The sequence below is a fragment of the Oryctolagus cuniculus genome, chromosome 1, assembly GCF_964237555.1.
Source record: "Oryctolagus cuniculus chromosome 1, mOryCun1.1, whole genome shotgun sequence".
NCBI lineage: Eukaryota > Metazoa > Chordata > Mammalia > Lagomorpha > Leporidae > Oryctolagus > Oryctolagus cuniculus.
In genome coordinates, this window is record NC_091432.1 from 56,686,094 (window position 1) to 56,702,708 (window position 16,615).

At 39.5% G+C, this 16,615-nt stretch overlaps 1 protein-coding gene, 1 long non-coding RNA gene and 3 other non-coding genes across 6 annotated transcripts in view; 1 reads left to right on the forward strand and 4 right to left on the reverse strand.

The window, feature by feature from the left end:
- Window positions 1-10,133, forward strand: part of LOC127484355 (uncharacterized) — a 29,567-nt gene extending 19,434 nt beyond the window's left edge. Inside the window, exon 3 of the long non-coding RNA XR_007911244.2 lies at window positions 9,870-10,133. This is a non-coding gene — a long non-coding RNA (uncharacterized lncRNA). The remainder of the gene's footprint in view (window positions 1-9,869) is intronic.
- The window catches only part of IPO7 (importin 7), a 65,605-nt gene that overhangs the window by 13,109 nt on the left and 35,881 nt on the right, over window positions 1-16,615 (reverse strand). For both annotated transcript variants that reach the window (XM_002708803.5, XM_017345306.3), the window contains 10 exons: window positions 15,150-15,244; window positions 14,117-14,201; window positions 11,322-11,456; window positions 10,652-10,751; window positions 9,851-9,927; window positions 9,578-9,694; window positions 6,173-6,262; window positions 5,630-5,795; window positions 5,317-5,477; window positions 2,559-2,687 (listed from right to left, as the gene is read on the reverse strand). In XM_002708803.5, coding sequence (XP_002708849.1) covers window positions 2,559-2,687; window positions 5,317-5,477; window positions 5,630-5,795; window positions 6,173-6,262; window positions 9,578-9,694; window positions 9,851-9,927; window positions 10,652-10,751; window positions 11,322-11,456; window positions 14,117-14,201; window positions 15,150-15,244 — 1,155 coding nt within the window. The remainder of the gene's footprint in view (window positions 1-2,558; window positions 2,688-5,316; window positions 5,478-5,629; window positions 5,796-6,172; window positions 6,263-9,577; window positions 9,695-9,850; window positions 9,928-10,651; window positions 10,752-11,321; window positions 11,457-14,116; window positions 14,202-15,149; window positions 15,245-16,615) is intronic.
- Window positions 1,876-2,060, reverse strand: LOC127485171 (small nucleolar RNA SNORA23). Its single transcript, XR_007912339.1, has one exon. It is a non-coding gene; the product is annotated as a small nucleolar RNA SNORA23 (small nucleolar RNA).
- On the reverse strand, window positions 5,867-6,051 carry LOC127485168 (small nucleolar RNA SNORA23). The gene has a single exon (XR_007912337.1). It is a non-coding gene; the product is annotated as a small nucleolar RNA SNORA23 (small nucleolar RNA).
- On the reverse strand, window positions 16,140-16,267 carry LOC127485228 (small nucleolar RNA SNORA30/SNORA37 family). The gene has a single exon (XR_007912369.1). It is a non-coding gene; the product is annotated as a small nucleolar RNA SNORA30/SNORA37 family (small nucleolar RNA).

A 16,615-nucleotide genomic window follows, 5' to 3' on the forward strand; every position in this document is an offset into this window, starting at 1 on the left:
GCCACCTGCAGTACCAGCATCCACATGTGTGCCTGTTCAAGTCCTGCCTGGCCACTTCACTTTCATTCCAGCTCCTTGATAATGTACCAGGGAAAGCAGTGAAAGATGGCCCAGGTGCTTGGTCCTCTGCACCCACGTGGGAGACCAGGAAGAAGCTCCTAGCTCTGGCTTCAGCTTGGTCTATCCTGGGCAACTGCATCCATTTGGGGAATGAACCAACAAATGGAAGCCCTCTCTCTCTCTCTCTGTATTTGCCTTTGAAATAAATAAAATAAACCTTTAAAAAATTTCCCTTAAAAAATCATTTAAAGTCTGTTTTCAAATGGCTGGTATCGTGGCACAAAAGAGTTAAGCTGCCAACTGTGATGCTGGCATTCCAATGGGCATCAGTTTGAGTCCTGGCTGCTCTGTTTGTGATTCAGGTTCTTGCTAATGTACCTGGGAAAGAACAAGATGGGTACCTGGGCCCCTGCCATCTATGTGAGACCTGGATGGAATTTCAGGCTCCTGATTACAGACCAGCCCAGCCCTGGCTACTGAGGCCATTTGGGGAGTGAACCAACAGATGGAAGATCTCCTGCTTTCTGTTTGTAACTCTGCCTTTCAAATAAATAAATAAATGTTTAAACAAAGAAATGAACATATTATAAAACTGTGAATCAATCGGATAGTGAAATGTAATGAAATTTGGGTGGCGTTGACGTAGTGGGCTAAGCTACCACCTACAATGCTGGCATTCCAAATTAGAATGCAGTCCCACTTGCTCTGTGATTCAGTCCCTACTAATGTGCCTGGGAAGGCAGCAGAAGATGACCAAAGTGCTTGGGCCCCTGCCCAAGAAGGAGTTTCAGGCTCCTGGCTTAAGCCAGGCCGTTATGACTAATTTTTTTTTTTTTTTTTCAGGGAACAAGTCAATGGAAAGTCTCCCTCTCTCTCTGTCCATCACGATGCCTTTCAAATAAGTAAATCTTAAAATTAAACAAGACCATGAGGCTGGCAATGCTAAAGCCCTGCTAATGGCCTGGGAAAGCAGCAAAAGATGGCCCACATATTTGGGACCCTGTCACACTTGTGGGAAACCCATATGAAGCCCCTGGCTCTTGGCTTTGGCATGACCTAGACCTGGCTGTTGCAACCGATTAGGGAAGAACCAGTGGATGGAGGATCTGTCTTTTCTGCTCTAACTCTGACATTCAAACAAATAAATGAATAAATCTTAAAAAAAAAAAAAAAAAACAAAAAAAACTCTAACGAAATGACATAGTATTAAGAAAAACACAAGGAATAAAAAGGGACCAGAAAACATATATCATGGGAAAAACGCAAAGAATTAGCCTTTCCTCCTCTTTCTGTGTAACTCTTTCAAATAAATAAATAAATTTTAAAAATAATTATTTTTAATATAAATTTAGAATAATGCTGTCTAGATTAGTTGAAGTTACAATGACTTAATGAGAAATTATCAGAAAGAAGGTATCATTCTAACCAGTCCCAGTAATTCTTAAGTAATCACCATTATTCATAGTTTAGTGAATCATGGAATGCCACCTCAGTCTCCAAGCCACTCAAGAGTCAAGATACAAAAATTTATTCTTAGCTGTCAATATGGTCCTCAATTGGACCTGAAATTTCTGAAGGCCATTAGCATGTTAAAACAGGTAGAAATGGGGATATTATATACTAATCAGATTTGAAACACATCCATTTCAAACATATAATATCTCCTTGTTAGTTCTAAAGCCGTCTGAAGGTTCTGGTCACTTTTGAACTTCACTTCACAAAAATAATGAAGTACCCAGCAAGCCTTTTTTAAAAAACACAGTAAGTTAATACAATCACATTGAATTACTCCAAGCCATTTCTATCCCCAGCATTTTGTGTATGGGAGTTTGGAGGCTGGCCAGTGGTGGTTATGTCCAAAGAGACAACACTAGACCAGTACTATGATCCCATGTTATTCTTTGGCTGCATGACATTATGTGTGAGTAACAACATCTGAATGCAAAACACAGACAGACACTGCTACCAGACACAGATTAAAGCTATGCACACATTATAGCAGCCATTTTAAAGTTCACCTAAGATGAATTATGGCTGTTAAAGTGAACATAAGAATATTCCAATAAAAAAATGAAGTTATCCATTAAAAGATAGAGAAATCAATATAGCTTTAAAACATACCCGTGCTCTCATGTAGCCTAGATCACTGCTGAAGAGAGGAAATACATGATTCTGCAACATGTATTCCATCTGATCAGCTCCTCAAATCAATAACTCATCTGATAAAACACTAATGAGATTTCTATAAAGTCTTTTCCCTATTTCTAATTATAAAACAGGATACAGTAATAGTTTACTAAAAATCTCACATTTTAAGGGCAATTTGAAATCCTATGGCTTAAGAAAGTAGGAAAATTGTAAAATGTTAAAAAATTTGGATGGTGACCAAGAGTATGTTATAGTTTTCCCTATTCTTTTTTTCTGTATGTTTTAAATAACGCAAACAGCTAATGTAATACTGCCCAAAAAACATGTGCAACACTAGATCATTTTCTTACCTCTTTATGATCTTCAACTACACTAAGAAGTGTGTCAATTGTATTCAAAATTCCCATAGCAGTGACTGCTTTGTCATCACTTCCTTCTTCTTCTGGCCCCGTCTGGATTACCTGGTTAAATGTCATTGCCTACATTCAAGAGAATTAACTTAGGTTTGTCACTGAAGCATTATAAACATGTTTTGGTATAAGAGTTTTAGTTTTAAAAATGTTCTCATTATAGGGGCGGGAGTTTGGCCTGGTGAAGACTCCAGTCAGAGGGATCGCATTCTGTACCAGAACTTCTGGAGTCCTGGCTGTTATCCCAATTCCCAATTACCTGCTAACATGTACTCTAGCAGAAGATAGGACAAGACATTGAGTCCTTTTTTTTTTTAGTGGAAAGTAGAATAGCAAGGTTTATTAGGGAAGGGACATCTGTAACAATGGATGGGCACCTCTCCAGACAGAACCTGAGATAGAGTGCCCAGTCGCTTGGACAGGGGGAAGAGCGAGGATACATGGTTGAGTGGAGTACACCTGGCCAGGCCAGATGGGCAGCTCAGTAGCGAGGCAGAGGGCTGAGCGCCAAGTCATTGAGTCTTGATACACACATGGGAGACCAGGATTCAACCTGGGCCAGTCCTGGCTGTCACAGGAATTTGAGAGAGTGAACCAGTAGATGAGAATTATATGTCTATCCTGTCTGCCTCTCAAAAAGATAAGTTCCCTTTGTGGGGACTGGCATTGAGGAATAGCAGGTAATGCCACTGCCTGCAACAGCAGCATCCAATATGGATACTGGTTCATGTCCTGGCTACTCTACTTCCATCGCCCTGCTAATGGCCAGGAAAAAGCAGCACAGGATGGCCCAAGTGCTTGGGTTTCAGCACCCACATGGGAGACCCAGATGAAGCTCCTGGATCCTGACTGCAGCATGGGCCTGCCCTGGCTGTTGCAGTCATCTGAGGAGTGAAGCAGCAGATCAAAGATCTCTCTCTCTTCCTCCTTCTAACTTTTTCAAATAAATCTTAAAAAAAAAAAGTCCCAATTTTAGAAGTGTGTTGTGGTGGGGCCAGTGCCATGGCTCACTTGGCTAATCCTCCACCTGCAGCACCGGCATCCCATATGGGTGCTGGGTTCTAGTCCCAGTTGCTCAGCTTCCAGTCCAGCTCGCTGCTGTGGCTCGGGAGTGCAGTGGAGGATGGCCCAAGTGATTGGGCCCCTGCACCCAGGTGCAAGACCAGGAAGAGGCACCTGGCTCCTGGCTTCAGAAAGGCGTAGTTCCAGCTGTAGCAGCATTTGGGGAGTAAACCAACAGAAGGAAGAGCTTTCTCTCTGTCTCTGTCTCTCTCTCTCACTGTCTAACATTATCTGTCAAATAAAAAAAGTAATAATAATTTTAAAAAGAAATAAAAGTGTGTTGTGGCATAGCGCGTTAAGTTGCTGTTTGGGATGCCCATATCCTATACTGGAGTGCCAATTTGAATCTCACCTTTTTTTTTTTGTTACCCTGCTCCCTGGTACTAAAAACTAGGAGGTAGCAATGATGGCTGAAGTCTTTGCACTCCTGCCACCCATGTGGGAGACCTGGATGAAGTTGCACTCCAGGTTCTTGTCTTCAAACAGGCACACACCTGGCTATTACAGGCATTTGGGGAAGTGAACAAGCAAATGGAAGATCTCTCTCCCCACAGAGATCTCTGTCACTCTGCTTCTCAAGTGGATGGAAAAAAAATGTTTTTGGGCCAGCATCCCATATGGGCACTGGTTAGAGTCCTGGCTGCTCCACTTCTGATCCAGCTCTCTGCTATGGACTGGGAAAGCAGTAGAAGCTGGCCCAAGTCCTTGGGCTCTGGCTCCTGGGTAGGAAGACCAGGAGGAAGCTCCTGGCTCCAGATTGGCGCAGCTCCAGCCGTTGCAGCCAACTAGGGAGTGAATCAGCAGAAGACCTCTCTCTCTCTGCCTCTCCTTCTCTGTGTAACTCTTTTAAATAATAAAAATAAATCTTATAAAAAATGTTTTTGGGGGCCAACCCTTTGGTGCAGTGGGTTAAAGCCCCAGTTGCAGCGCTAACGTCTCATATGGGTGGCAGTTCTAGTCAAGTTGCTCCCCTTCAGACTGAGCTTCCTGTAGGTGTGCCTCGCAAAGCAGTGGAGTATGGCCTGAGTACGTGGGCCCCTGCACCCACATGGAAGACCCAGAGGATATTCCCGGCTCCTAATTTCAGAATGGCTCAGGTCCAGCTGTTGTGCCCATATGGGGAGTGAAACAGCGATTGAAGACCTCCCTCTGTCTCCATCTCTCTCAGTAACCCTGTCTTTCAAATAAAAAAATAAAAAAAATTTTCAGAGGGCCAGTGCTATAGCACTACAGGTTAAACAATCATTTGTAGTGCCCACATCCCAAATGGGTCCTGGTTTGCTTCCCAGGTGCTGCACGTTTGATCCAGCTCCCTGCTAATGTACCTAGGAAAGCAGCAGAAGACGGCCCAAGTGCTTGGGCCCCTGCATCCATGTGGGAGACCTGAATGAAGCTCCAGGCTCCGGCCTGGCCTAGCCCTGGCCACTGAGAACATGTGAGGAGGGAACCACCAAATGGAAGGTCTATCTGCCTCTGTCTCTATAACTCTGCCTTGCAAATAATAAATCTTTTTAAAAAATCTGTCAAGGCCTTAGAACAAGACTTTCTACACTGTAAAAACTAAAATATTTCCTGTTAAGTCATACCACTAATTAAATTAAAGTGTCTTCATAATCGATAGTTTTAAACAACATACCAAATGTTGTGTCATTTCTACTGCAATAGGAGTAACTTCTTCGCTATATTCACAAATCATTTTCTGAATTACATTGGTAAGGTCATCATTTTCTGTTTCTCTTATAATATGAAGAAGAGCCTGCATTACAGGTCTGATGAATGGTGTGATGTATTCTTTAGCTGTGGAAGGAAAAAGATTTTAAAAATCTGATGATATACATCAAAGAGTGAAAAAGAAATACTTTCACATATAAAGTAAGTTTCTTGATTATGCTTTGTATAATTAATTACATGTAAAAGCTTACACTATTTATGACATAAAAATCTTGTACCTTTTTCTTGATTGCTTATCAACACTTGAAGAGCTATTGCAGCTTCCACTTTCACAGGCATTTCTCTATCATCAATCAGACATCTCCTTGTTAGTTCTAAAGCCGTCTGAAGGTTCTGGTCACTTTTGAACTTCACTTCACAAAAATAATGAAGTACCCAGCAAGCCTTTTTTAAAAAACACAGTAAGTTAATACAATCACATTGAATTACTCCAAGCCATTTCTATCCCCAGCATTTTGTGTATGGGAGTTTGGAGGCTGGCCAGTGGTGGTTATGTCCAAAGAGACAACACTAGACCAGTACTATGATCCCATGTTATTCTTTGGCTGCATGACATTATGTGTGAGTAACAACATCTGAATGCAAAACACAGACAGACACTGCTACCAGACACAGATTAAAGCTATGCACACATTATAGCAGCCATTTTAAAGTTCACCTAAGATGAATTATGGCTGTTAAAGTGAACATAAGAATATTCCAATAAAAAAATGAAGTTATCCATTAAAAGATAGAGAAATCAATATAGCTTTAAAACATACCCGTGCTCTCATGTAGCCTAGATCACTGCTGAAGAGAGGAAATACATGATTCTGCAACATGTATTCCATCTGATCTTTATAGATCTTTTTCTGTAAATATAAATAACAATTATTTAAATACAGTTCCAAATACAAGCACCTAAATTCCCAGAGACATATAATCTGATTAAAAATAACTAAACATTAAACATATCCAATAGAACAAAACTAGTCTTAAAATGTAATATATAAACAATCATTAGATAAATACAAATATTTAATTTGTGTTCCACTTTCCACTATGTACTAGCCTTGAGACATGAGTGCAGTGAATAAGGACAAAAATTTTTATAAATTACTAAACATGTCACATCATTTGTTCTGAATCTTTGAACTTCAGGACCTGCAACCAATATTCTTATTCTAGTACTCTACCCCCAAAAATACTTTAATATATTGTAAAATGTTAAAACTGAAAAATAAGTTACAACAAATATTTTATTTATTTTTTTTTAAAGATTTATTTATTTGAAAGGCAGAGTTACAAAGAGGCAAAGGCAGGAGCGTGGGGGTCTCCCATCCATTGGTTCATTCCCCAAATGGCTGCAAGCCAGGAACCAGGAGCTTCTTCCAGGTCTCCCACACAGAAGCAAAGGCCCAAGGATTTGGGCCATTTTCTACTGTTTTTCCAGGCCATAGCAGAGAGCTGGATACGAAGCAGAGCAGCCAGAAAATGAACCACTGCTCATATAGGATGCCTGCTACACCACAGCGCTGGCACCACAACTAATCTTAATAGCAACAGTGTCTTATTTATGGTACTATGGTTAATTTTACCCCTTACCTTATAAAATTTCTTTGATGGAACTTTTATGATAGAATAACCTAGTTTGTTCAATTATAAAATAATATTTTTTTTTTGACAGGCAGAAATGGCCGCCGCGGCCGGTGTGCTGCGGCCGGTGCACCACGCTGATCCGATGGCAGGAGCCAGGTACTTATCCTGGTCTCCTATGGGGTGCAGGGCCCAAGCACTTGGGCCATCCTCCACTGCACTCCCTGGCCACAGCAGAGAGCTGGCCTGGAAGAGGGGCAACCGGGACAGAATCCGGTGCCCAGACGGGGACTAGAACCCGGTGTGCCGGCGCCGCAAGGCAGAGGATTAGCCTAGTGAGCCGTAGCGCCGGCCCATAAAATAATATTAAATTATCAAAATAACAGCTTGAGGAAAATTCAATTACAAACTAATAAATTTGATACGCAAAAAGCTACTCTCATGAGTATGTCCTGTTAACCAGTTTTTTACAAGAGTTCCTTGAACTAGACATTAAAAACTGATAAAGTTACCAGTATTTTGGGCCCCTGGCACACACAAGGGAGACCTGGATGGAGTTCTGGTCATTTGTAGAGTAAACCAGCAGATGGAAAATTTCTCTCTCCCTATCTCCCTGTAACTATGCCTTTCAAATAAATAAAATAAATCTTTTAAAACAATAGAACAATGGGACAAAAGCTTGGCACAGTGGCCTAATCTGCTATTTGGGACGCCTGCATACCATACCATGGTGCCTGGTTTAAGTCCTGGCTATTCCGCTCCTGATACAACTTCTTGTTATTGTGCACCTGAGAGGCAGTAGATAATAGCTCAAGTACATGAGTCTCTGACACCCATTTGGGAGATCCAGGTGGAGTTGAGGGCTACTGGCTTCAGCCTGACCCATCCCTGCCCCCTGCAGGCATTTGGGGAGTGAACCAGCAGATAGACCATCTTTGTCACTGCCTTTCAAATAAAGGAGGGCAGGGTGGGTGCAAAGAAAAACTTAAAAAAGAGGCAGGCATTTAGCATAGCAGCTACAAAGCTGATTTAAACTGCATCCCGAATCAGAATGCCTGGTATTCTAGGACCAGATGCGCTTCAGATAACCTGGGAGACAGTTGAAATGGTTCAAGCAGTTAGGTCCCTTCTACCATGTGCCACCCCTATGAATAAAAAGCAGACTAGGAGACAGAAAAGATTTTCTATCTGCCAGCAGTAGCCAGGGCTGGCGCAGGGCAAAGCTGGGAACTCCATCAGGTATTCGAAAAGAGGCAGGAATCCAACTACTTGAGCCATCATCTAATAAGCATTAGCAGGAAGATGATTCAGAGCTGATGCTGAGACTGGATCCCAGGCACTCCAGTATAGGACGTGGAAGCCTCAAGCACTAGCTTAACAAAATAAATGGGCCTAAGCAACTACTGCTAAGAATTATTTTTTTCTATTTATTTATTTATTTTTTAATTTGACAGGCAGAGTGAGAGAGTGAGAGAGAGAGAGAGAGAGAGAGAGAAAGGTCTTCCTTCCGTTGGTTCACCCCCTATATGGCCACCATGGCCGGCGCGCTGCACTGATCCGAAGCCAGGAGCCAGGTGCTTCTTCCTGGTCTCCCATGCAGTGGCAGGCACCCAAGCACTTGGGCCATCCTCATTGCCTTCCCGGGCCATAGCAGAGAGCTGGACTGGAAGAAGAGCAAGCGGGACAGAAACGGCACCCCAACTGGGACTAGTACCCGGAGTGCCAGCGCCGCAGGCGGAGGATTAGCCTAGTAAGCTGCAGCACCGGCCAAGAATTATTTTTAAAAAGCAAACAAATACATATAATAGGGGATCCTAGATAAGATCATGGGCAAGCAGAAAGTATACTGATGGGAAATCTTTTGAAATTTGAAAAAGGTTTCTATATTAGGTTATAATATCATATCAGATTCATTCCCTCATTTTGTTAATTGTGCCAGTCCTATGTAAGGTATGAATGTTAAGAGACTAGAGGTTGGGGGATATAGGCTTGTGTTGCAGCTCAGCAGGTTAAGGTGCAGCCTGCGATGCCAGCATCCCTTATGGGCAACTGGTCCAAGTCCCGGCTGCAGTCAATGTTTAAATATTTACTTACACTTTGGATAGCTACCATTCAGGTACATGAATGTTCATAGGTGCACTGTTCACAAAAGCCAAGGAGTGGAAATAAAGCAAGCGCACATCAACTGATGAATAGATTAATGTCTCTCCCTCTCTGTAACTCTTTCAAATAAATAAATAAAGAAGCCACTCACAAAGGACTATAGCTTGTTTCACTCCATTTTTATAAAATGTCCAGAATTAAACAAATCCACAGGAAAAAAAATGTAGATTGAGGGAAGCCTCGGCCTCAGAAGTTTACGGTAAAATGTAGATGACTATTAATTCATACAGGGTTTACTGCTGGAATGCTAAAAATGTTTTGGAATTCGATGGGGTAATGGTTGTATAACTCTGTGGCTAGACTAAGAACCATCAAGTCATATACTTTAACTGGACAAACTGCATGGTTTGTGTATTGTATCTTAAAAAAAAAACTGTCAATTTAAATAAACTAGTTGCATATATGCATACATATAAAAGAAAAAATACCTTCAAAAGTATTTCAGCTAAAGAGCCAATCATATGCAAGGCTCCATCTTTTTTTCGAGGATCAGCATTTGGTTCTGTAAGAATCTGGTAACAAAATCCCATAGTCTTTTGTAGTACCTAAATTCAAAAAAGGTAAGTAATAATTTACTGGCCATTCCAATAGTCCTTAAAAACATGCTGACAAAATGATTCAAAATATTAACATTTGAAAGTGTACGTTTGAGTAAATTTTCAGTTATACTGCTAAAGTTGAGAGAACATTAAGTAACCTACCTCTTTCCTTTTACTACAGGCTGTAAACAGAAGTGTCTGGGCAGCAGTGGTAGGAGAAATGAAATCTTCAAATACATCTAGAAAACAAATTCCAAGTGAAGATAAAAATTTAAAACATTCTCATATAACCTAATTTACAAACGATATTCTGTAAATAAAACCAGGCATTTTAAAAAATTGCTACATCTTCACATAAACGAAATATGAAAATGAACCCAGATATCTATATAACTTTGCAAAGCCTAATTCCATTTCATTAGCAAATTAAATGCTAACTAATCAATTTTTAATGATTTTCTTTCATACAAAAAACTACTTATGGGAGAATTTTCACAACAGGTTCATAAAAGTCCAAGAATTCTGGAAGATTTGGGTAGGAAGAAGGACATAATCCCAATATTAGCAAAATCACAGCTCTTTAGTTTCGTGTAGACTCCGGGTTCCAGTCTGTATTTTCTCAAGTCCCATATATAAGATTACTGACACAGGATCCAAGTGTGTATTTAGATGCTTAGTGTTAAAGGCGTAGTATTAAATATCTAACAGTTTTGGCCTATGCCATAGGAACAGCCAATTAATAATTATAACTTAATAATAACTGTTGCATTTGTGTCAGCTAAAAATAAAGATTATCATTATCAAAATGCCATTATAAGTAAATAATACCAAAAGGGTCTACACAAAGGCCATAATACAGTAGAACAAAGACGGTTTTTTTAATACTATATCTAAGGACCCTAAAATGGCTATTTTTATCTTAACTGCTGACATATTGTTTAAAGAAAAATGAAAATTCCTTACCAAACTTCATGCGTATATATTCATAAGGGTCTTCTTGCCAAAGTTCCTCATCAGCATCTGTATAGCACATCAATGGAAAAATGACATCTTGGATAATGCCCTGCAATTTAAAAATTAAGAAAGTAACAGCCTTCATCTTTCAAGTTTAAACTGTCAAATTTCATTTAAGTAGGAAAATGAAAGTATAATACATATTTAATACTTAACATTAAACTTTAATTCTAAGAACAAGAATCAAGCTATAGGTTTCTACTCTCTGTGTACAATTAGCAAATAGCTAAGTAGTTACGTAGCAAATAAGCATTCTGAGAACATACAACATGAAATTTTATCTATCAAATCCTAAAACTATAAAGGAAATGTTACTCAATTAACTTGGTAAATCAGTTTGATAAAGTCCACTGCTAACTCCAAATTCTATCATTAAAATGTTAACTGAAAGTAAAAACTTAAATGCAAGTTTGAAAATAACAGCTGTAGATTTGAAAAACAAGCAAAATACTCATAATTTTATTCCAAAGTGTCACATCTCTTCTGCTATGCTGTCAATCACAAGTACTAGACTAAGTAACACAATAAAATAAAATATGTAATTTTTACAATCTATAGTGTCAATTAAGCCATTTCTATTTTATTTGCTAGAAAAACATTTCAGATAGAAAATTATTACTTGTATGTGAGGCTTCAGATTCTTCCAGGTAAGAGCATGGGAAACTCCTTGATTAATATAATTTAATGTCTGCTGTAAAACTCGAGGAGCCATATATTGCTTCTCCTTGTACTGATATAATACCTTCAACAAAACCTTTGAAAGAAAAATTTAGGTCAAACAAGGTTCAAACAGAAAGCGTAAACCACTTACAAACCAGTAAAAACAACTGACACTTAACAATGCCCAGGTCATCACCAAACTCTTCTTAAGAAATTATTTGGGGGCCGGTGCTGTGGCACAACAGGTAAAGATACCTCCTGCAATGCCAGCATCCCATATGGGCACCCATTTGAGTCCCGGCTGCTCCACTTCCCATCTAGTTCTCTGCTATGGCTTGGGAAAGCAGAAGATAGCCCACGTCCTTGGGCCCCTGCATCCACCCATGTGGAAGACTCAGAAGAAGCTCCTGGCTTTGTATTGGCACAGCTCCAGAAGTTGAGGCCAAGTGGGCTGTGAACCAACGGATGGAAGACCTCTCTCTCTCTCTGTCTCTCCTTCTCCCTCTGTGTAGCTCTGACTTTCAAATAAATAAATCTTTTTTTAAAAAAATTACTTAGGGGCCAGTGCTGTGGCATAGCAGGTAAAGCTGCCACCTGCAATGACAGTATCCCGTATGGGCACCAGTTCAAGTCCCAGCTGCTCCACCCCTGATCCAGCTCTCTACTATGGCCTGAGAAAGCAGAAGATGGCCCAAGCCCTTGGCCCCTGCACCCATGTGGGAGACCCAGAAAGAAACTCCTGGCTTTGGATCAGCGCAGCTCTGGCAGTTGTGGCCAATTGGGGAATGAACCAGCAGAGGATCTCTCTCTCTCTCTGCCTTTCCTTCTCTCTCTCTGTAACTCTGATTTTCAAATAAATAAATAAATATTTACAAAAAATAAATAAAATAAACAAAAAATTAAAAAATTATTTGTAGGAGAACATATTTCTAGGGTATTTAACAAAAAACAAGATCAACTAACAATGTGTCAAAGAACTGGTTTCTGACTAAGTAAAAAAATGCATGCTATCTATTGAGCAAATATTCTCAGACAGTCCTACACTGTCAGTTATCTTCTAGGAAAACCTTACCCAGACCGATTTAGCTTAAGTCAAGAGTTCCAAATGTACTTGATTATTTCAGAATATGAATTTTCAAACTGGATCTTCAGACTTATGGTAGCCTCTAAGACTCTTTCAGAAGTCTAGCAGAGTAAAACTATTTTCAAAATAGTACTAAGATATATTATTTTCCCGCTCCTCTGCATTTTACTGTTAGTACCAAGAGTGGTACTAACAGGAATCAAGGGAATGGAACTGAAGTCACTGCATAATTTTCTTTAAAAATGTCCTTAATGAACTAGAAAAATAATTAGTAAATAATACATACACATATATAAATACATCCCATCTGCTACATAACACAATACAAAGACTGAAAGGAAAGCACTTGTGAGATTGTGTTGCAAGTTGAAAGAAGTCACTTATTCCATAAAATACTATTATATACTTGAAAGAATTGATGGACAAATGATAGCTGACAATATGTATGTTACTGGTGTGAAAATCTGAGCTTTCAAGAGATCCGATCATTAGTCTGACAGCTTCCCAATATTTTAAGATATTTCTAATGAGATTGGTGATGATATTTCAACTGTGACTTTCTTTTCAAATTGTATGATACATTTTAAGATTTGGAAAACCTGCATTAACTAAAAAGAATCAACATTTTTAAAGTGACCAGTGCAAGATGTTACAAATGTATATATGGATCATTTAAACTGCAACAAAGACTAGTGAGTCTTAATCTAACACCATGCAAAACGGTTGTTGTTATAGTTTGAAACTCCACCTTGATTCTTCCAACTTTTGAGAAAAAAACTATTGGGGCCGGCAGTGTGGTACAGCGGGTTGAGCAGCCAACTGCAATGCCAACATCCCTTATCAGAGTGCTGGATTTGAGTCCTGACTGCTCCATTTCTGATCCAGCTCCTAGCTAAGGCGTCTGGGAAAGCAGTGGAAGATGGTCCAAGTGCTTGGGCCCCTGCCACCCACATGGGAGACCTAGATGGAGTTCCAAGTTCCTGGCCTCTCTCTTGTTCTAACTCTGTCTTTCAAATAAATATTTTTTTAAAAAATTTTTAAATTAAAAAAAAATTTTTTTTATTTCATTTAACAGAAAGGAAGGAACGAAGGAGAAAAGCAAAGAAAAAAGTAGTATTTTGGAATTTCCATTAAGAAATAAATTTGGGGGCAGGCACTGGGGCACAGCAGGTAAAGCAACCATCTGTGACACCGGCATCTTATATGGGTGCCAGTTCAGGTTCTGGCTGCTCCACTTCTGAGCCAGCTCCCTGCTAATGCAGCTGGAAGAAGCAGAAGATGGCCCACATGCTTGGGTCCCTGGCACACTTGTGGGAGAATCAAAAGTTGTTCCTAGCACTCAGCTTTGATCTGGCTCAGGCCTGGCCAACGTGGCCATTTAGGGAGGGAAACATCAGATGGAAGATTTCATTCTCTCTTTCTCCCTGTAACTCTGCCTTACAAATAAATATTTTTAAAAACAAATAATTTTATTTCTGATATGGTGAATACCACTAGGTAAAGCCGACAAAATTGAAAATCTGTTGGGGTCTTCAGTAATTTAAAAATATAAAAGAGATCACTAGATCAAAAATTTGAGAACCACTGCAGGGTTCAAAGAATACTCTTTAAGTAATAAAACCCATTGGATATAAGGCAGATCATACTTGGAGATGCTATATTAGACTTACTTGCTGGACACCAACAGCAAATGCCTTCAGAAATACTTCAGCAAATTCATTATACTCCTTGGAAACATTGCCAGGGCTTCCATATCTGAAAAAACATTAAATGCAAATCAATGAGTTTTCACCTCACCCCAGTTAGAATGATTCTCATATAGAAATCAAACAACAAATGCTGGTGAGGATGAGGAGAAAAAGGTACCCTAACCCCACTGTTGGTGGGGTAAACTAGTATAGCACTGTTGGTGGGGTAAACTAGTACAGCCATTGTGGAAGACAATATGGAAATACCACAGAAAGCTGAAAGTAGATATACCATATGATCCAGCAATCTCACTCCTGGCAATTCACCCAAGGGAAATAAAAGCAGCATATGAAAGAGTTATCTGTAACCCCATATTCATTGCAGCTCAACTCACAATAGCTATGATATGGAATCAACCTAGATGTCCATAAATTGAGGACCAGGTAAAGAAATTATGATATATATGCACTATGGAATACTACTCAGTGGTAAAAAAGAATGAAATTTTATCTTTTGCAATAAAATTGCAAATAAGCCAGTCCCAAAAGGGCAAATACCATGTTTTCCCTGATCTGTGGTAACTAACAAAGTACCTAAAATGTAGCATATTGTAGTGAAATGGATATTTTGAAATGCAATGATTGTTTACAGCTTTGTTCCTACTATTAAGGAACAGTTTTTTTTTTTTTTCCTTCATACCATCTGTCCAACTCTTTACTTAGTTTATGGTTAATTTTACAAGTATAAAGTAAAGTAGATCACTATAAAAACCAAAATAGGGAATAAGAGAAGGGGGGAGGAAGGATTGGAGTGTGGGCTGGAGAAGGGTAGGGTGGGAAGTATCACTATGTTCCTATATCAGTACACAGGAAATACTTGAAATTTGTATACCTTAAATAAAATAAATGAATATTTAAAAAATTAAAATATTGTTTCTCTTTAATGCTTTATATTTATAGTTGTAAAAGCAAATGCTTAAAAAATTGAATTACCCTACCGTAGATAGCAGCTTACCTCTCAAAGAGCCTTGCTAAAATATGTAAAGCCCACTTCTTACATTTCCACCATGGTAACTCAGGTCTATCATCTTCTTCAACTTGAAGTGTTTCCTTTTAAAGATAAAAAGCTATTTAAATACAATCCAGGAGGAACAGCATAAGACTCACTTCAAAAATGTTTTGTTTCTTTAAATGTGAATACTCAGGGCATCCTATACAGGCACTGGTTCAAGTTAAGGCTGTTCCACTTCTGATCAAGCTCCCAGCTAAAGCGCCTGGGAAAGCAAAAGATGGCCCAAGTATTTGGGCCCCTGCCACCCATGTGGAAGACCCAGAGGAAGCTCCTGGCTCCTGGCTTCAGCCTGGCTCAGCCCCAGCCATTGAGGTCATCTAGGGAGGGAAACCACTAGATGGAGGATCTATTTCTCTACTTCTATCTTAGCCTTTCAAATAAATAACCTTTAAAAAGAATGTGAATGCTTCTCCTGTGTTGACCTTTTATAATAACTGGACATACATTTTGCGGAGCAAGTCCCCAGTGGCTGAGACGTCAACATCCCACACTGCAGTGCCTTATCTTGATTCCTAACTCTGGCTCTTGAGTACAGCTTCCATACAGACCCAGGGGAGCAAGAATGATGACTAAACTAACTGGGTTTATGCCTCTCGTGTGAGAACTGGACTGTATTCCCAGCATAGGCTTTTGTAGCTACTAGTGTGTATTTCAAAGACAGCAGATGGGAGCCCTTGCTTTCTACCTCTCAAATAATTTTAAAAGTTTGCTTTGGAGGGGTAGGCATTGTGGATGAAGTTGCTGTTTGGGACATCTGCATCTCATATTGGAGTGTCAGCTAGAGTTCCATCTATTCTGCTTCCAGTCTAGCTTCCTGCTAATGCACCTGGGAAGGAAGAAGATGTGGGTCCCTGGCAACCATGAGGGAGACCTGGATGTTTTGGTCCAGGCTCTTAGCTTTAGCCTTGTTATCAGGCTATTTTTTTTTTCCTTCTCTGTCCGATTGAGTGTCAACTGCCACTGGTACAATCCCAGCGCAAAGATACAATCAGGATTTTCTTTCAGCACCAGCTACCAAATCCTGGCCCCACTGCCTAGGGGAGGACCTGTGAAAGTGCTAAACACATAAAAAATAATGTGTTATTATTAAAAAATAAACTAAAGCTTATTCAGGAGAAATTATACTAACTCTACTTATGTCTAAGTTTAAACTATAAATCAGAAGGGTTTTATTGAAGATTAAATAAGATATATAATAGCACTGGTATTAAACACATCTGGTATTAAGAAACTTATAAATCCTCTACCTGTATAGAAAACAAATTATACAGAAACAGTATAACTTTAAAAACTGTGATTAAATGTTAAACTAAAAAATACTAAAAGCCATTGAATTGTGTACTTTAAAAGGGTAAATTAAATAAAGTGTATATATCTCAATAAAATTATTCCTCAAAATAACTGTGAAG